Here is a 21396-nt window from a genome sequence, read left to right on the forward strand (position 1 = left end):
ATACAGTACAGAGAATTCTGTAGCTTATTTCATTTTTATTTTTTTTAAGACAGTCTTGCTCTGCCACCCAGACTGGAGTGCAGTGGCGCAATCTCAGCTCATGGCAACCTCCGCCTCCTGAGTTCAAGTGATTCTCCTGCCTCAACCTCCTGAGTAGCTGGGATTACAGACGTCTGCCACTATGCCCAGCCATTTTTTTAAATTTTTAGTAGAGACAGGGTTTCGCCATATTGGCTAGGGTGGTCTCAAACTCCTGACCTCAGGTGATCTGCTAGCCTCGGCCTCCTAAAGTGCTGGGATTACAGGCATGAGCCACCACGCCTGGCTTTTGTAGCTTATTTAAAAAATTTCTTAATATAAGTATTTTTCTTTTTTTCTTTTTTTTTTTTTTTTGAGACGGAGTCTTGCTCTGTCGCCCAGGCTAGAGTGCAGTGGCGCAATCTCGGCTCATTGCCAGCTCTGCCTCCTGGGTTCATGCCATTCTCCTGCCTCAGCCTCCCGAGTAGCTGGGACTACAGGCACCCGCCACCACATCCGGCTAATTTTTGGTATTTTTAGTATAGATGGGGTTTCACCATGTTAGCCAGGATGGTCTTGATCTCCTGACCTCGTGATCCGCCCACCTTGACCTCCCAAAGTGCTGAGATTACAGGTGTGAGCCACCACGTCCAGCTTAATATAAGTATTTTTCTATAAACACAGTTTTTACCTTTCTAGCCTTAAAAATAAAGAAAGCCAACGGTATTTTCTGGGTGACAGGACTACTGGTAGTTTTAACTTTTTTTTTTTTTTTTTTTTACTTCTCTGTACTTTCCAAAATTGCTTCAACAAGCATATTTTTTCTTTAAAAATTCTTAAATATTAAAACAACTTCTGCAAATAAAAACAGAGAGCCTAGATATATATTTTTTAAAAACATAAAAACACTTACCCATACGAATAAGGGAGCATTCAGAACTTGAGCTAGCAGGAGGAGGACTAACATGATGTGTGAGCAACTCTTTGTAATGGCTTTCATCTAAAATAACATGGTATGTGCCTAACAAGATGAAAAGGAAAAAAAAAAAACAGCTTCATAGACATAACGAAGTATACATTCTATGTAATTCTGTAAAAGTTTTATCATCTGAAAATGTACATTTTCAAAATAATGATTTCAGCTAAATTATCACTTTTAAAACCTTATTTAAATAACATATCTAAACCATCTTCTCTAGGAATAACTGTAATTACAATTGATTATTATTACTATTATTACTATTTTAACATATAAATAGAGACAGGTCTCACTATGTTAATCAGCCTAATCTCAAACTTCTGGCTTCCAGTGATTCTCCTGCCTTGGCCTACCAAAATGTTGGAATTACAGGCAGAGCCATCATGTCTGGCCTGTAATTAGAATTTAATTAAAGACAAGTTATAAAATCTTTATAAAGAATTACATACAGTAAAATTTCCAGCTTTCCAAGAGTTATAATACTTCCTCTAAATACTGACATAAGTACTGAAAACCCTTTGCATTTTGAGATGATTTCTTACAGAATCAATGATATATTTAAGATGACTGCCCATATTTTAGACTACTTTTAGTACCTCAGAACAGATTAAAACATCCTAATTTAATTAATAAATTATTTCCTACACAGTAATTATGAGCAAATATTAAAGAAATTATATATATACCACCAGTTTCACGAGCAAGTACAGTGCAAACGCGAACCTCTGCAGACAATCCAATAACAGATACTCTAATTTTAGCTGCCTTTAGGGTCTTCATAAAATCCAAGTAGATAGATAGTTTTAGGAAAGAAGAAAAACATTTAAGAATTAATGTATTTGAAAAATAAAGAATGCTCTGAAAACTAGTGATAAATTCACTACATCTACCACAAAGATGAATTATACACACAAATATATATATATATAAACAAATTTGCTACAGAATTCTCTTTAGAGTTGTAACTTGGGTTTTGATTTTTTGGTGTACCTTGATTAGATCATAAATATTAGATGGATCACAAGTTGTAAGGCTGCTAAAGATGATTAGTACTTCTCGACTTGTATGTCCAGGCATGTGTCTTAAAAGAAAGATAAAATACACTTCAATTAGGTACAATAAATTACACTACCAAAAAATTTACCCAAAAAGAATAGTAAACATAGGACTACACATTTAGACTACAGAATACCTCATTTGTTTCGATAATGCAAGGAAAGGTTGTGAGTATATTTTAAACACTTTAATGTAAATTTTTCTAAGATGAACTACGCATTTCAAAAAATTGTTAATTGATTCATTTAATACATACTGAGTACTCTCAAGTTCTGGGGATAGAGTGATAAACAAGACTGACAATGTTCCCAACATCATGAAGCTTACATTCCAGTGGCTTGTTTCATACAAAGTCTAAAGTATACACTAAGAAATACAATAATATATAGATAAACTTTAAAATGTGGCAATATCATATGGATCAGCTTTAAAGTATATAGAGGTGGCTTCAAAATAGTAACACACACTTTTTTCTAGAAGACTATATAGTAGTCCCCTCTTATCTGCAGAGGATACATTCCAAGACCCCCAATGGATAACTGAAATCAAGGATAGTACTGAACCCTATATATACAGTCATCCTTCGGTATCCTTGGGGGATTGATTTCAGGACCTGCTATGGATACCAAAATCTGCAGACGCTCAAGTCCCAGATACAATATAGCATAGCATTTGCATATAACCTGTACACATCCTCCCACATGTTTTAAGACATCTCTAGATTATTGATAATACCTAATACAATGTATACTATGTAAATAATTGTTATCCTCTTTTAGGGGATAATGACAAGAAAAAATGTCTATTTGTTCAGTACAGGTACAATTTTTTTCCAAGTATTTTCGATGTGTGGTTGATTGAATTCACAGAAGCAGAACCGAGGATTCGGAGGGCTGACTATACCATGTTTTTCCCAATACAGGCATACCTTGGAGATACTGCAGGGTTGGTTCCAGACCACAGCAATAAAGCAAATATCACAATAAATACTTGCAATACAGCAAGTCACATGAACTTTCAGGTTTCCTAGTGTATATAAAAGTTCTGGTTACGACCGGGGGTGGTGGCTCACACCTGTAATCCCAGCACTTTGGGAGGCCGAAGCAGGTGGATCACGAGGTCAGGAGATCGAGACCATCCTGGTTAACATGGTGAAACCCCGTCTACACTAAAAATACAAAAACATTAGCCGGGCGTGGTGGTGGGCGCCTGTAGTCCCAGCTGCTCGGGAGGCTGAGGCAGGAGAATGGTGTGAACCCGGAAGGCGGAGCTTACAGTGAGCCGAGATTGTGCCATTGCACTCCAGCCTGGGTGACAGAATGAGATTCCATCTCAAAAAAAAAAAAAAAAGTTCTGTTTACACTATGCTGTAGTCTAATAAGTGTGCAACAGCATTGTATCTAAAAAAAAGTACACATCTTAATGAAAAATACTTTATTGCTAAAAATCAACTGAGCTGTCAGTGAATAATATCTTTTTGTTGATGGAGAGTCTTGCCTTGATGTTGATGGCCGCTGACTGATCAGAGTGGTGCTTTCTGAAGGGTGAGTTGGCTATGGCAATTTCTTAAAATAAGACAAAGTAGTTTGCTACATGGATCAACCCTTCCTTTTATGAAAGGGATGCAAATGCTGATTCATAGCATTTTATTCACAGTATTACCTCTTTCAAAATGGGAGTCATTCCTTTGAAACCCCACTGATGCTTTATCAACTAAGTTCATGGGGTATTCTTTTTTTTTTTTTGAGACTGATTCTTGCTCTGTCACCCAGGCTGGAGTGCAGTAGTGCAATCTTGGCTCACTGCAACCTTCACCTCCCGGGTTCAAACAATTCTCCTGCCTTAGCCTCCCAAGTAGCTGGGATTACAGGCATGCACCACCATGTCCAGATACATTTTGTATTTTTAGTGAAGACAGGGTTTTACCATGTTGGCCAGACTAGTCTTGAATTCCTGACCTCAAGTGACCCACCCGCCTTGGCCTCCCAGTGTGCTGGGATTACAGGCATGAGCCACCACACCCAGCCAGTGTGGACATTTTGAACTCCTTCCATGAATGGCATTTAGAATGGTGAATTCTTTCCAGAAGGTTTTCAGTGTACTTTGCCCAGATCCATCTATGGCAGTCACAGCCTTATGATATGTATTTCTTAAATAATCTAGATGTGAAAGTTCAAAGTATTCCTTTATCCAAGGGTTGCAGAATAAGTGTTATGTTAGTAGACATGAAAATAACATTAATCTCCTTGTACATCTCAATTAGAGCTCTTGGGTGACTAGGTGCATTGTCAGTGAGCAGTAATATTTTGAAATAAATCTTTTTTCTGAGATAGATCTCAACAATGGGCTTCAAATATTCAGTAAGCCATGCTGTAAACAGATGTGCTGTCATCCGGACTTTGTTATTCCATTTGCAGAGCACAGACTGAATAGATTTAGCATAATTCTTAAGGACTCTAGGATTTTCAGAATGGTAACAAACATTGGTGCCAACATCAAGTCACCAGCTGTATTAGCCCCTAACAAGAGAGGAAGCCTATCCCATGAAGCTCTGAAACGAAGCATTCACTTCTTCTAGCTATGAAAATCCTAGATGGCATCTTCTTCCAACAGAGGGCTGTTTCATCTACATTGAAAATATGAGGCCAGGTGCAGTGGCTCACGCTTGTAATCCCAGCACTTTGGGAGGCAGAGGCAGGATGACTGCTTGAGCCCAGGAGTTCAAGACCAGCCTGGGAAATGTGGCGAAACCCTACCTCTACAAAAACAACAACAACAACAAAAAATACAAAACTTAGCTGGGTGTGGTGGCACATGCCTGTAGTCCCTCCTACTTGGGGGGCTGGGAGAATAGCTTGAGCCTGGGAGTTTGAGGCTGCAGTGATCCATGACTGCACCACTGCACTCTAGCCTGGGTGACAGAGCAAGACCCTGTCTCAAAAACAAACCAACAACAAAAGAAAAGAAAAAGAAAATTTGATATTTAGTGTAGTCAGCTTCATCAATTATTTTAGCTAGATCTTCTGGATAACTTGCTGCTTCCTCTTGCACTTTTTTTTTTCTTTTTTATTTTTGAGACAGTCTCACAGTATCGCCTGCGCTAAAGTGCAATGGCACGATCTCGGCTCACTGCAACCTCCGCCTCCTGGGTTCATGCAATTCTCCTGCCTCAGCCTCCCGAGTAGCTGGGATTATAGGTGCACACCACGTCTGGCTAATTTTTTGTATTTTTAGTAGAGACAGGGTTTCACTATGTTGGCCAGACTGGTCTCGAACTCCTGACCTCATGATCCACCCGCCTCGGCCTCCCAAAGTGCTGGAATTACAGGCCTGAGCCACTGTGCCTGGCCCCTCTTGCACTTTTGTTTTGGAGATAGCTTCTTTCATTAACCTCATGAGCTCAGCTCTGTTAGCGTCACACTTTTCTTCCGCAGCTTCCTCACTGCTCTCAGCCTTCATAGAATTGAAGAGAATTAGAGCCGTGCTCTGGATTAGAATTTGACTTAAAGGACTGTTGTGGCTACTTTAATCTTCTATCCAGACCATTAAAACTTTCTCCATATCAGCAATAAAGCTGTTTCACTTTCTTATCATTCATGTGTCCACTGAAGCAGCACTTTGAATTTCCATTATGTGTTTCTTTTTTTGAGACAGGATCTTGCTCTATCATACAAGCTGGAGTGCAGTAGCACAATCATAGCTCACTGCAGCCTTAAACTACTGGGCTCAGCCTCCTGAGAAGTTAGGGACTACAGGTGCTTGCCACTGCGCCTGGCTATTTTTTTTTTTTTGGTAGAGATGGGGGTCTTGCTATGTTACCAGGGCTGGCCTCAAACTCATGGCCTCAGGTAATCCTCCCATCTCAGCCTCCCAAAGTATTGCAGTTACAGGTAAGAGCCACCATGCCCAGCCAAGCACTTTTAATTTCCTTCAAGAACTTTACCTTTACATTCACAATTTGACTAAGTGTTTAGCACAAGAGACCTAGCTTTCAGCCTGTCTTGCATTTTGACATACCTTCCTCACTAAGCTCAATGACTTCTAGCTTTTGATTTAAAGTGAGACATGCGACTCCCCCTTTCTCTTGAACAATCAGAGGCCACTGAAGGGTTATGATTGGTGTAATTTGAGTATTTTTTTGTCTTAGGAGATGGGGGGCCCCGAACAGAGGGAGACGGACTGGAAAACAGCCAGTTGGTGGAGCAGTCAGAACACACATAACGCTTATCAATTAAGTCTGTTGTCTTATATGGGCCCAGTTTGTGGTGCCCTAAAATAATTACAATAGTAACATCAAAGATGACTGATCACAGATCACCATAACAGATATAACAATAATTTACAAAGCTTGAAATATTGCAAGAACTATCAAGTGTGATATAGAGGCATGAAGTGAGCACATGCTGTTAAAAAAAATGGCACCAACAGACTTGCTCAACACAGAGTTGCCATAAACTGCCAGTTTGTTAAAAAAAAAAAAGTTATCTGAAAAGTGTAATAAAAGTGCAACAAAATGAGGTGTGCCTGTACATACACACCTATGATCAAGTTTAATGTATAAAAATTAGGCACAGTAAGAGATTAACAATAATAACTAATAATAGAACAATTATAACAATGTGCTGGCATCACTACTCCTGCACTTTGGGGTCATTATTAAGTAAAATGACACAAACACTGCAATAGTTTTGACAGTCAATAACAACAGTTAATCTGATGACTCAGGCCATTACATGGGTGTGCAGCATATACTGTGTGGATCTACAGGACCAAGGGATGATTCACGTCCTGGGCAGGACAGAGAAGGAAGGTGTAGGATTTCATCACGCTACCCAGAATGGCATACAACTTACATCTTATGAATTATTTATTACTGAAATTTTCAATTTAACATTTTTCAGACCAAGAGTAACTAAAACTGGAAAGTGAAACTGCAGATAAGGGGGGATTACTGTAATTTAACCTCATAGTAATTCAGTCATAATAATCACGAACATTAATCTTGTAAACCATTTAATTAAAATGATAGCTTGTAGAGTTTTAAGTTGTGGTGACCAGTTTTCACCTATACTAAATAGACATTTCTATGTTTTCTGCAGCAATTTTATCAGTTAGTTATAGCTTTCCTGCTTATATTTTCATTGTTATCTTCTCAGCTCTCACTGGTAGACCTTACTACTGTACTTACCTCTGTTACATGTGTTATCTCCTTCTCATCCACTTCAAAACTAGAAAAATATCTATTATGTAAAGTTATAAAGTCTGAGCCAGGACAGACTATCCAGAGATAAAATATGTAAGCTTTAGGGAGGCTGAGGTGAGCGGATCGCTTGAGGCCAGGAGTTCAAGACCAGCTTGGCTAACATGGTGAAACCCCATCTGTACTAAAAATACAAAAATTGGCTGGGCACTGTTGCACACACCTGTAATCCCAGCTACTAGGGAGGCTGAGGCACAAGAATCACTTGAACCCAGAAGGCGGAGGTTGTAGTGAGCTGAGATCATGCCACTGCACTCCAGCCTAGGTGACAGAGCAAAACTCTGTCTCGAGAAAAAAAAAAAAAAAAAAACATATATATATATATATATATATATATATATATATATATATATACACATATAAACTTTAACTATACTAAGTATTTCCTTTCGGGTCTTGGCTCTATTCCACATAGCTGAACTTGCCATATCTATTAATTTACAGATATATGAGGTTGGTGCAAAAGGAATTGTGGTTTTGGCCATTATTTTCAAAATAAATTAATAAATGTTATAAAGGTACAACCAACTTACAATTATTATACTACATTAAATTTCATTTTAATAAAATATTTTTTACCAACATATTTCTTTTGTACTATTGATATTGCCAACAGTTTTAAATTATATTTTTATAAAACCTTTAACAACATCCTACTAAAATGTAAAATAAAAATTACTAACCAACATCACACTAAACATCATAAATGACATTACATACTTTTCGTACTTAACAATTTTGTTATAGCTGTGTTTATGGGCCCCATATTAACACATCATTTCAACTTAACTCATGTAAAAAACTTCTAATTCAATTATACATAATGTATAATACTAACTTTAGAGTTTGCATAGCCATGCTTAGGGAATTATAAAGAGATGGCTCTCCATGACAGGTCATATCCACAGCTTTCTTCAAAGACGTTATATGTTTTCTTGGGTTTCCTAAAACAGAAATAAGATCTTTAAATAAAATCCTATATATTAAAAAAGTTTCTTTCTCTCAAAATTTACATTTCTGTGATGTTAAAGAACAGAATCCTTTCAATTTGCATTTCTGTTGGAATTTTATCTGAAATATTTTGTAAATAGTCTCACTTCATACTGAAAAACAGAATACAAATAATCTCCTTATAGATTAGCATACATATTTGAAAATAATACTAACCTAGGGTGCATTTTTTTACTCTTAATATTTCCACATTTCATCATTTTTAAGAACAATACATTTTCACATTTTAACATCTCTGGAATCAGCATGTGTTTAATAATCACTGGTAGCCAGCAGCACTTGTAACATAGTCTTTGCCTGCTCATATGTGAACCTACAAATAGGTCTTCACATGTTGTTGCTTCAATTGCATTATGTACATTGTCCTCTTCATGGTGAGTTTAACTGCCATTTAAAATGTTTTTAAGGCCGGGCACGGTGGCTCACGTCTGTAACCCCAGCACTTTGGGAGGCCATGGCAGGCAGATAACCTGAGGTCAGGAGTTCAAGACGCACCTGGCCAACATGGTGTAAACCCCATCTGTACTAAAAATGCAAAAATTAGCTGGGTGTGGTGGCACACACCTGTAATCCCAGCCACTAGGGAGGCTGAGGCACAAGAATCGCTTGAACCCAGAAGGTGGAGGTTGCAGTGAGCTGAGATCACACCACTGCACTCCAGCCTGGGCAACAACAGCGAAACTCCATCTCAAAAAACAAACAATAAAATGTTTTTAGAAAGGTTGTTAATACAAAAGGCTATATATTTATGTAGAAAGGTGTGGAACACAGCAATGAGGCATAAATTTATTATTAATGAAGCAAATATTGATGGAAGAATGCATGCAATCCCGTATTTTTCTTGAGGGAAGAAATCAAGAGCTTTACACGACCTAAGAAAGGAATATTCCCATAAATAGACAAAGCTGTGTTATCTTCTCTTACCAAATAGCATCTGAAAAGATTGTCTATCTTATGCCAAGCGATTCAAATGAAGGGGGGAGAAGTTGCCAAATCCTTTTTTTTCTTTTTAATATAAAAATTTTTTATAGACAGGATCTGGCTCTGTTGCCCAGGCTGGAGTGCAATGGGGCAATCTTGGCTCACTGCAACCTCCACCTCCCAGGCTCAAACCATCCTCCCACCTCAACCTCCCAAGTAGCTGGGACTACAGGTGCCCGGCACCACACTCGGCTAAATTTTTTTTTATATTTTTGGTAGAGACAGGGTTTCACCATGTTGTCCGGGCTAGTCCTGAATTCCTGGATTCAAGCAATCCTCCGGTCTCAGCCTCTCAAAGTGCTAGGAGTACAGGTGTAAGCCGCCACGCCCAGCCCCCAAAGTGACAGACATGTCAAATTACCAAGAAGCTAGTATAGCCAACCCATATATCATTTGATATTGTGTCAAAGTTTAACTACTACGACTTTTCCTTCTCAATGGCTTATAAAAGTATATTGTAATTGATGGAATCTGAGTTTCAATGAAATACAGTATTCCGTAAACATGTTCCATTTCAGCACTGTCTTCGTATCAATCAATAATCTATGTATCATTAAATACAATAATCTATGTATCTATAAATCATTGATTTTATCATAAAATATAATCCATCAAAGTATACTTTTAAATGTTTAATTTTTAATCTGTCACTATTACACATAATGTTACAAAGAGTATTTTTGTAGAGTGATCATTCTCCTTCCATAACAATTCCTAAATATAATTTCAGGGAACAATTTTTATGCCATTCTAAAAAATACTGAACTAATTTATAAGACTATCAGCACTATAAATAACAGTTTCTCTGTGGTTCCACAAGCAACATATTGCTTTTGAAACTTAATTTTGCTCATTTAAAATATATTAAAAAATAAAATGTTATGGAATTGGGTGGAGTTTTTTTGGATTACTAGTTTCCCTTATTTAATTTCTGGGGTTTTTTTCTGTGTGAATCATGTCTTCTTTGTCTATTCATCAACTTGGGAGCTCCCTTGAGTTTTTATTCATCTGAGTAAGTTTTAAAATATTAACTATTTGTAATATTTAATATTTATTGCAAGTATTTTAGATTCATAAATTTTAGAGATGAAAACTACCTCACTAAGCAGTCCAAATCCCTCACTTCATAAGTGAGAAAATTAATCTAAATCTAAACAAGTGAAATGATTTGCCCAAAGACATATGCCTACTTAACTGCAGGACCAGCAGCACCCAAACCTAGATCTCCTGGCTCTCTATCCACTTCTCTTCCTACCCTACAAAATTATTTTTAATCTCCCACTGTGTTATGGGTATAGGAAAAAAGCATACCATAATAGTGTCAGTGTGGTTTACAGCAGTGGTCTGATTGGAGGAAAAAAGGTAGCTTCAAGAGGCCTGTCAGAATCTCCAGAGTATTTTTCATCTTTACGTATATGACTTCACTAACATCCATAGAAAACTGCTAGGGCTGGGCATAGTGGCTCACACTTGTAATCCCAGCACTTTGGGAGGCTGAGGTGGGTGGATTACCTGAGGTCAGGAGTTTGAGATCAGCCTGGCCAGCATGGTGAAATTCTATCTCTACTAAAAATAAAAAAAATTAGCCAGGCATGGCAGCACACACCTGTAATCCCAGCTACTCGGGAAGGGGAGGCAGGAGGATCACCTGAATCTGGGAGGTGGAGGTTGCAGTGAGCCAAGATAGCGCCACTGCACTCCAGCCTGGGCCACAGAGTGAGAGACTCCTTCTAAGAAAGACAGAAAGACAGACGAAAAACAGAAAGGAAAGACAGAAAGAAAGAGAGAGAGAGAAAGAAAAAGAAAGAAAGAAAATTGCTGGTAATTTGGGGTGGGTAAAGTGAGAGGAAAGTATTGACCCTATAGCCCTACCTTGGAGGAACCATCTTCTTCCACTACATAATAATCCTGCTTAGTTCATGTGGTGCTGACCCTACTTCTATCCTGCTCTGGGCATCGGCAGGCAATCGAAGCATACAAACAAAATACTTCATTCACTGGCCACTTTGTTCATGGATGGGCAAATCGTCAAGTCAGGCCAATCAGAGTTCTCCCTAGATGTGTGCTGAAGCTATAGGCTACGGGTACAATGTAGACTGGGACAATTAAGAGACATCTTTTCAACTTCCAGAAAATCTATCCGAGAATGAAGCCAGACAAAGCCAGGACCCCAACATACGCAGCAACTATATATGGAATTGGCCCACCTTTGAACATAGCCAAAAATGTTCCTTCTGCACCTAAGCTGGCGTGACATTCTTTTGGTTACTCACAACTGAGTTTCTTGGATCACTTCAAGCCAACGTACATTTCACTCCTCACTGCATTTAATGAAAAACTACTAATGAAGAAAGTATGTCATTTCCCTTATGTGTGTTGTCAAGGATAAAAGGTTGAGAACCAGATTTAAGGGACAGTGTATTTCACAGAAAATAAAATAGAATCAGTGATGCAAATTTGTAACAGCATATATACCAAAGCAAATTAAAAAATGCCATTACTACGTTTTGCAACTAAAATTCAGTTAGGTATGTCATGGAAGCAGAAAAATTGATACAGTAGCAATAGCTACAGTTTAATTTTTATACTTTTTCCCTTTTAAATTAGATGCTTAACTTTTTAAGAATTTAAGATTAACTGGATTTTATAAACGATTACAATAACTGTATTTTAATATTTTCAGGATAAGGCTGGGCGCGGTGGCTCAAGCCTGTAATCCCAGTGCTTTGAGAGGCCAAGGCAGGCTGATCACAAGGTCAAGAGATCGAGACCATCCTGGCCAACATGGTGAAACCCCATATCTATTAAAATACAAAAAATTAGCAGGGCGTGGTGGTGGGCACCTGTAGTTCCAGCTACTCAGGAGGCTGAGGCAGGGAATCGCTTGAACCCGTGAGGCGGACTTTGCAGTGAGCCGAAATCACGCTACTGCACTCCAGCCTGGCGACAGAGCAAGACTCCGTCTCCAAAAAAAAAAAAAAAAGAAAGAAAAAAAAATTTCAGGATAAGCACACATAGATTTTAAATAAAAACATTTATATTCAATGTAATTATTATTTACCACTATGAAGAACTCAATTTAGAATAGTTAACCTTGTATCCTAAGAATATAATGGTGGGGGAAATGTTATTAAATTGTTTCCCCTAGAGAAGACAGAGGAACCCTTCACGTTACTTATTAAGCAGACATACAAACAGGGCTAAGAGGTTGGGTAAATAAAGCAAAGTCCTTGAGTCATGTAAAGGTAATTTTATGCATACCTGAGAGTTCAGTCAATTTTTCAGCTCTTTTACTCTTAGTCACAATTATTCCTATCTTGAAATAAAAACAAAAATTATTATTAATCTAACAAGTTATTTCCTCCCATTAAGAATATATATAACTATTCCTGTAGATCATATTGGGGCAGAAAAAAAATAATTTGCATAGCTAAAATAAACAAGTAATTACAAAAGAAAGAAGCAACAGGTGAGAAACTTTTTCTCATGGTGCTTTTGGTAAATAAATTTAGCTATGAGTTCACCGTACACTGTTTAACTTTTAGAGTTATTATGCTTTTCATTTTTAAGTATACTGGAAACTGGTTAAACAATTTGGGTAATTCACAAAATACATGTCCAATTTTAAAAAATAAATTACATTTGGAAGCAAAACAGGAATCTAATTCTGAATTCTATCATTTATATACGTACCTGACTAATAGGATTTTGATCAAAATATTCCTCTACAAAGTATTCCAACAACTGTTTAAATAAAAAAAGACACACTAGATAAAGGCAAAATAACAATCATAAAGAACATGTCCAACTGATGTTTATGAACCCTGTGTCAAGCATCACTTCTCATGACTTTTAAACTTACAGATTTTCAAAAAATTTTAAGTAATAAAAATATTAAACAGCAAAAACCTTAATTTTAAATGGTGGGTAATGAGATAGGTTTGAGCTAGGTTTTAAAAGATGGAACCATTTGGATGTATCAGAAAAAATTTCAACGAGGAAAAGATCCAATGAAGAGAGATGGGAGAATGAGCAGAATTAATAGGTTTTGATAAATTAGGAATCATATGAACGTATTTGTAATCTGAGGAGACAGATTCAAGTAAGGCAAAGGAGAATGAAGATTCAATAAAGGGATAACTGACAAACCAAGATCCTGAAGTGGGGTGGGAGGATAGAAATTAAAAACACAAATAATTAGCTATGTTGGTTTAAAATTTCCCTAAATGACCTGGCAGTACTTCTACTTAGCTATCATTAGTACTAACTAAAAATACAAGGCAAAAAATAAAAAATATTGCATTCTTTAAAAATATCCTTTAGAATCCAGTGTTCTTCCCCACTTTTTTAGTAGAAATTTAAGTGATTTTGGTATAAATTTAAATGATTTAGCATAAATTTAAATCTTACCTTTAAAGTACACGTCAGTCTATTAGGCTTTAAATCTTGGTCTTCCATTGTTCTTGATCCATCTACTACCACATAAAGGTGGCGCATCTACCAGAAAAAAGAAAGGGCCAATTTCAAGTACTTGTTTTGTTTTGTAGAAAATGGGTCTCACTCTGTTGCCCATGTTGGTCTCAAACTCCTGGGCTCAAGCAATCCTCCTGCCTTGGCCTCCCAAAGTGCTGGGATTATAGGCATGAGCCACTGTGCCCAGCCTCAAGTGCCCTTTTGATTAGTAAAAATAGTATTTAATAATTACATATTCTATGCACATATTTTTAATGTATTCTTTTAAAAACTTTGTTATTTCACTATTGTTTCTTCTAGCAAGTCAGAATATTTCTCTAACCTAAACTAGTTCTGTACTAGTAAAAAATAATGACATACCATTCCAAGTCGAACTTGTCCATGGTGCTCAAATACTCTGTTAAAATTATACAAACATTTTAATGGAATTCAATGTACTATCCCCCCCAACACACACAAAAAATACAACTTTCCAATTGACCTTTTTTTTTCTAATTCTGATTAAGAATGTCATAATGTGCATTTTTAGTGGAGTAAATAATTAACTTATGGAATACAATACACATAATTACAGGTATTGTAGATAGTCTCTAAAGACCATTTCCTGCTGAGGCAAGGGTAGGTGGCTAGTTCTTTCCCCACAGTCAGAAGACAATAGGTCAGTTTCCCTGAAACACAGCTGAAGTGAAGTACTGAGGAGTGTTTATAGACAGAAAGGCTTAAAATGAATATATTTTACCTTTTTAACATACGTAGGAAGGTTACATACCTTTTTCTCTTTGCCTTGAATAGAATGTCTTCTATTGTAGCTTTAAGTGATCCAGATTCATCTTCTTTAAGAATCTCCCTATAAGTCATAATTATTTGTTTGAAAAGACAAGCTAAAATGATTACTAGCCCAAATGAAATGAAAATATATGTCCACACAAAGATTTGCATATGAGTGTTCATGGCTGCATTTACCTAACAGCCAAACACCGTAAAGAACCTAAATATCCACAGACTAGTGAATGGATAAACAACAATGTGGCATAACCATAGATGGGAATACTATTCAGCAATAAAAAAGGAATGAAGTATCAATACACGCTGCAACATGGATGAGTCTTGAAAATAAGTGAAAGCCAGCCACAGCAGACCACCATGCTATAATAAGTCATGCATTGCTTACTGACAGGGATACATTCTGAGAAATGCATTGTTAGGTGATTTCATTATTGTGTGAATATCACAGGGAATACTTACACAAACCTAGATGGTATAGCCTACCACACGCCTAGGTTACGAACCTGTACAGCATGTTACTATACTGAATATATTAAAGACAACTGTAACACAATGGTCAGTATTTGTATATCTAAACATACATAGAAAAGGTATAGTAAAAATACAGTATTATAATATTATGGGACCACTGTCATATATGCAGTCTGTCTTTGACCAAAACATCATTATGCGGCACATGATTGTATATGATCACATTTTTGTGAAATGTCCAGAAAAGGTTAAAATTTAGAGACAAAAAGTAGACTAATGATTGCCTACAGGTGGAATTAAATCAAGATTAAATTAATTGTAAATGGACATGAAGGATCTTACTGGAGTGGTTACAATGTTCTAAAACTGGTTTATGATAATGGCTGCACAGCTCAGTAAAGTATTAATAAAAAATCACTGAATTGTACACTGGAAATGAATGAATTTTAACAATGTAAAATATACTTTAAGAAAGTTGTAAAAAAAACAAAAAAGACAATGTCTAAAAGAAAAGACAGGGCAATAATGCTCTCCTTACCATGTTCTTTCATAGCCTCCTTCCCATCGTTTAGTTCTTTCAGGTTCTTCATCCATTTTTTTCAAAACCGTATGTTATTATTCAATAATCTGTAAAAACCATTAGAATGTAAGTTATCTAAAGGTGTTTGTTACAAAATGCATCCAATTCAATTTGAAAATTAGACACATATACAAAGTGAAAAAAATCGAATGCCAGGTCATCTTATTCTTTGTATTTTACTTAATAATTGTCATTAAAAGTCTTCATAGAACTCCATTTCTCATTTTCAAGAAATAATATGAACATTGATACACAAACTTGGCACTAATAAAAATAAGCATCTTTTTACGATTTGTAAAAGAACAAAAATGCTTTATAGATGTCACATGACAAAATTGCTTTATAGATGCTTTATAGATGTGTCACATGACACATGACTGTAAAATTGTGAGGAGTCAGTATGGGTGTAAACTATTACAGCTGAGTGACATGTGATTCAGTGTACTATCTCTCTTTGTGTGTGTCTGAATTTTCTCATAATCAAAAGTTTTTAAATCACATTTATTATTTTTAAATGGGTAAATGCTATGGCTCATAATTCAAAAAAAAGGACACAAAATGAAACATAGTTCTTTCAGACATCTGCAAACTGCTTTCCACAGCGGCTGAACTAACCTACCTTCCCACCAACAGTGGATAAGCATTCCCTTTTCTCCACAGCCTCGCCAGCATCTGTTATTTTTTGACTTTTTAATAATATCCATTCTGACTGGTGGTGAGATGGTTCTGTGGTTTTGATTTACATTGTGGTTTTGGTTTGCATTTCTCTAATGATCAGTGATGTTGAACATTTTTTCATATATTTATTGGACACATGTATGTCGACCCAACAATCCCAATACTGGGTATATACCCAAAGGAAAATAAAATCATTCTACCAAAAGTACACATGCACTCATGTTAATCACAGCACTATCTAAAATAGCAAAGACACTGAATCAACTTAGATGCTCATCAGTGGTGCACTGGATAAAGAAAACGTGGTACATAATATATCATGGAATACTAGCAGCCAAAAAACAACAAAAAAAACCCACAATGAAATCCTGTCTTTTGCAGCAACATGGATACAGCTGGAGGCCATTATCCTCATTGAATTAACAGGAACAGAGTCCCAATGCAGTGGCTCACGCCTGTAATCCTGGCACTTGGGAGGCCAAGGCAAGTGGATCACCTGAGGTCAGGAGTTCGAAATCAGCCTGGCCAACATGGTGAAACCCTGTCTCTACTAAAAATACAAAAAAATTAGCCAGGCGTGGTGGCGAGCACCTGTAGTCCTATCTACTTGGGAGGCTAAGGCAGGAGAATCGCTTGAACCTGGAAGGCAGAGAGGCTGCAGTGAGCCGAGATCGTGCCACTGCACTCTGGCCTAAAAAAAAAACAGGAACAGAAAACCAAATACAGCATGTTCTCATTTACGAGTGGGAGCAAAACACTGAGTACACATGGACATAACGATGAGAACAGACATTGGAGACTACTAGACGAGGAAGAATGGGAGAGAGTGAGGGTTGAAAAACTGCCTATTAAGTACTATGTTTACTACCAGGGAGACGGGATCATTTGTACACCAAACCTCAACAACAAGCAATTTATCCATGTAACAAACATGCACACGTACTCCCTGAAAATAAAAGTTGAAAACAAAACAAAACAACAAACAAACACAGGCCAGGCCCAGGTGCGGTGGCTCCATCCCTGTAATCCCTGCACTTTGAGAGGCCAAGGTGCGGATCATCTGAGGTCAGGAGTTCAAGACCAGCCAGGCCAACATGGCGATACCCATCTCTACTAAAAATACATAAATTAGTTGGGCATGGTGGCGGGTACCTGTAATCCCAGCTACTAGGGAGGCTGAGGCAGGAGAATTGCTTGAACCTGGAGGGCAGAAGTTGCAGTGAGTCACAAAAAACAAAAACAAAAACAAAACCAGGCCGGGTATGCTGGCTCATACCTGTAATTCCAACACTTTGGGAGACTGAGGCAGGTGATCACTTGAGGTCAGGAATTCAAAAATTAGCTAGGAGGTTGGTGGGGGCAGGCACCTGTAATCCCAGCTACTGGGGAGGCTGAGACAGGACTGCTTGAACCCAGGAGGCACAGAGGCTGCAGTGAGCCAAGATCATGTCACTGCATTCCAGCCTGGGCAACAGAGTGAGACCCTGCCTCAAAAAGAAAGAAAAGAAAGGAAAGAGAGAGAGAGAGAAACAGGCACGGTGGCTCACGCTTGTAATCCCAGCACGTTGGGAGGCCGAGGCCAGCAGATCATTTGAGGTCAGGAGTTCGAGACCAGGCTGGCCAACATAGTGAAACCCCATCTCTACTAGAAATACAAAAATTAGCAGGGCATGGTGGTACACACCTATAATCCTAGCTACTCGGGAGGCTGAGGTACGAGAATCGCTTGAACCTAGGAGGTAGACACTGCAGTGAGCCCAGGTCGTGCCACTGCACTCCAGCCTAGGCGAAAGAGCAAGACTCTGTCATTCATTCATTCATTCATAAATAAATATCCTCATCATACCTCCACCCTCCCCAATGCAATCTCCCTCTCCATTCCACCACCTCCTGGCTCACTGCAACCTCCGCCTCCCGGGTTCAAGTGATTCTCCTGCCTCAGCCTCCCGAGTAGCTGGGATTGCAGGTGCATGTCACCATGCCCAGCTAATTTTTGTATTTTTAGTACAGTCAGGGTTTCGCCATGTTTTGTATTTTTGTAGAGCCAGGGTTTCGCCTGACTTGTCAGGCTGATCTCGAACTCCTGACCTCAAGTGATCTGCCCATAAATGGAACATTTTTGTTTCTTTGTTTTTTGTTTTGAGACAGTTTCACTCACCACACAGGCTGGAGTGCAATGGCGCTATCTCGGCTCACTGCAACCTCTGCCTCCGGGTTCAAGTGATCCTCCTGCCTCAGCCTCCCAAGTAGCTGGGATTATAAGAGCCTACCACCACACCTGGCTAATTTTTGTGTTTCTAGTAGAAATGGGGTTTCGCCATGGTGGCCAGGCTGGTCTCGAACTCCTGACCTCAGGTGATCCACTTACCTCGACCTCTGAAAGTGCTGGGATTACAGGCGTGAGTCACCGCACCCAGCCTAAACTGAACATTTTGCTTTTCCCTGTTTTCTGTTACGTATTGCGAACTTCAAAAATGAAAAACTCACATAACGTTCTCAATGTTTTTAAACTCAAATTCTTGGCAGGGCACAGTGGCTCAAACCTGTAATCCCAGCACTTTGGGGGGCCACGGCAAAAGGATCGCTTGAGTTCAGGAGCTCAGATCAGCCTGGGCAATAACCTCGTCTCTACAAAACATCACAAAATTAGCTGGGCGAAGTGGCGAGTACTTGAGTCCCAGCTACTTGGGAAGCTAAAGTGGGAGGATGGCTTGAGCCCAGGCAAGTCAAGGCTACAGTGTGTCATGTTCACTACTGTACTCCAGACTGGGTGACAGAGTGAGACCCTGTCTCAAAATAAATAATTATAAATATATAATATATATTGTAAATATAAAAATAAATAGCAACTGAGAGACTTTTGGATGATCGTATCAAAGGACTTCTTTATTTTCTTTCTTTCTTTTTTTTTTTCTGAGACAGTCTTGCTCTGTCGCCTAAGCTTGGAGTGTAGTGACACGATCTCAGCTCACTGCAACTTCCACCTCAGGGTTCAAGCGATTCCACTGCCTCTTCTGTCTCCGGCATAGCTCAGATTAAGGCGCACACCACCACAGCTAACTTTTTTTTAGTAGAGACGGGGTTTCACCAGCCTGATGGCCAGGCCTGGTCTCGAATTCCTAACTACAACTGGTCCTCCCACCTCGGCCCTCCAAAGTGTTGGGACTAGAGGCCTGAGTCACCACGCCCGGCTAAAAGGACTTCTTAATTAGAGCTGCCTGCAATGGGAAATCAGAGACTGGACAGGAGGTATTAAGGTCCCTAAAACTGCAGACGTTCAATGGGAAGTCTGACTGTAAACATGCATGCTGTTTAAAGGACTCATGCATCTTGAAGATGGACTTTGTAAAGATCTCCAATGGCCTATCATTTCCCAACAGTCCATTTTCTTCTTAAAAATATCAGTGAGGCCGGGCGGGTGGCTCACACCTGTAATCCCAGCACTTTGGGAGGCAGAGGCGGGAGGATCACGAGGTCAAGAGATCGAGACCATCCTGGCCAACATGGTGAAACCCCGCCTGTACTGAAAATACAAAAATTAGCTGGGCGTGGTGGCGCGCGCCTGTAGTTCCAGCTACTCGGTAGGCTGAGGCAGGAGAATCGCTTGAACCCAGGAGGTGGAGGTTGCAGTAAGCCTAGATCGCACCGCTGCACTCCAGGCTGGCGACAGAGCGAGACTCCGTCTCGGGGGAAAAAAAAAAATTAAGTGACCTGTTTCCTGGAATCCAACCCCAAACAATCCACATTTCTCAGCATAAGTCTACTGGTGTGATTCCCGTTACATGAGCTCGGAATGCTATCTGGAAACAAATGAGAGCACCAAACATCCCAATTTAAGAAGCTTTTCTTCACACCTTACCCTACCAAGCTATGTGAAACTGGCAAGGCTGATTACTGTCCTTGTTTTTCAGGTATGGGATTCAGGCTCCGAGGTTGGTCACTTTCTCAAGCGGGTCACAAACTCGAACCCTGAACCATCATTTCTAAAAGTCGCGCTTTTACTTAGGGAGGGACGGCCTGCAGCCTCCCTCCCTACTCTGCGGCTCCCCACCACACGAAAGTTACCTTCCTCTGCCTTCACAAGCTCCTTCACATCCTCCTTCCCTATGAGCACAGGCAGGGCAGTTCGGCCTCCGTTCCCCGCCACGAAAACCCTCCCAGCCGCCTACCTAGCCAAGCGGCCTGCCCCACCTCTGCGCCTCACAGACTCCCATCCGCGAACTCACCGGCCCGGCTAGGACTCTCAGCCGGAAACTCCGCCCCGCTGCTTTAGGGGCGCCCCGGAAGTCATTCCGCCTCGAGCTGCGGCCACGCCGAAACGTTCCGGATGGTGCAGGCGGCCGCTGCCGGAGCGGGGCGCTCTGGTGCAGGGCATGCCCGCCGCTGAGTTGGGGCGCGGAAAGGGACTGTCTTCCAGCTGGACTTCGCAGAGAACCGGGAAACAGTGATCGCCATTCGCTCTCGGAAGGTCGAAGGATCTGCAGCTGTCGACCTGGGTTCTGAGGAGCTCGATCTTGTTTTTCTACCTCTAAAAAGTTGGGATGAAGGACCCTGGCTACGGAAGTAAGGCCAGGGTTATCCTTGCTTCTTGCTGTGTATTTCAGGACTCCTCCGTTGCTCTTGCTGTTCATTCAGCAAACTGAGCATCTACTTTGAGCCTGATGCATGTCTAAGTACTGAGGAAATAGCAGTGAAAAACTGACAAAAATCCTTACTCTTGTGGAGTTTTTTTTCTCCAAGGGAGTAAGTATGAAGAAAAACATATACTATATGAAATGGTGATAGTGCTGTGGAGAAAAACTAAGCATTGAAGGGGAAAAGTTGGCAGTTTAAAATAGGGTGGCTAGACCGGGTGCGATGGTTCACGCCTGTAATCCCAGGCATGGTGATTTGGGAGGTCGAGCGGGGATGGATCACCGGAGGGCAGGAGTTTGAGACCAGCCTGGCCAACATGGTGAATTCCGTCTCTACTAAAAATACAAAAAAATTTAGCCGGGCGTGCTGGCAAGCGCCTGTGATCCCAGCTACTCGGGAGGCTGAGGCAGGAGAATCGCTTGAATCCAGGAGGCAGAGGTTGCAGCGAGCCAAGGTCGCACCTTGCAC

At 39.6% G+C, this 21396-nt stretch overlaps 1 protein-coding gene across 8 annotated transcripts in view; it reads right to left on the minus strand.

Moving 5' to 3' along the window:
* Positions 1 to 20589, minus strand: part of LOC111539902 (general transcription factor IIH subunit 2) — a 33274-nt gene extending 12685 nt beyond the window's left edge. Inside the window, exons 1-12 of one of the 8 annotated variants that reach the window (XM_023207931.1) lie at positions 20359 to 20513; positions 17446 to 17493; positions 15574 to 15662; positions 14548 to 14625; positions 14139 to 14175; positions 13716 to 13802; positions 12999 to 13049; positions 12567 to 12621; positions 8152 to 8257; positions 1988 to 2078; positions 1684 to 1771; positions 932 to 1039 (exon numbers count right to left, since the gene is read on the minus strand). In XM_023207931.1, coding sequence (XP_023063699.1) covers positions 932 to 1039; positions 1684 to 1771; positions 1988 to 2078; positions 8152 to 8257; positions 12567 to 12621; positions 12999 to 13049; positions 13716 to 13802; positions 14139 to 14175; positions 14548 to 14625; positions 15574 to 15629 — 757 coding nt within the window. In that variant the 5' untranslated portion in view covers positions 15630 to 15662; positions 17446 to 17493; positions 20359 to 20513. Of the gene's footprint in view, positions 1 to 931; positions 1040 to 1683; positions 1772 to 1987; positions 2079 to 8151; positions 8258 to 12566; positions 12622 to 12998; positions 13050 to 13715; positions 13803 to 14138; positions 14176 to 14547; positions 14626 to 15573; positions 15663 to 17445; positions 17494 to 17569; positions 17629 to 17977; positions 18083 to 20358 lie in introns of those variants that run through there. The other 7 variants (XM_023207929.2, XM_023207928.1, XM_023207930.2 and 4 more) reach the window with 7 other exon arrangements.
* Positions 20590 to 21396: the final 807 nt, after the last annotated feature.

Source organism: Piliocolobus tephrosceles, chromosome 4 (genome assembly GCF_002776525.5).
Source record: "Piliocolobus tephrosceles isolate RC106 chromosome 4, ASM277652v3, whole genome shotgun sequence".
Lineage (NCBI taxonomy): Eukaryota > Metazoa > Chordata > Mammalia > Primates > Cercopithecidae > Piliocolobus > Piliocolobus tephrosceles.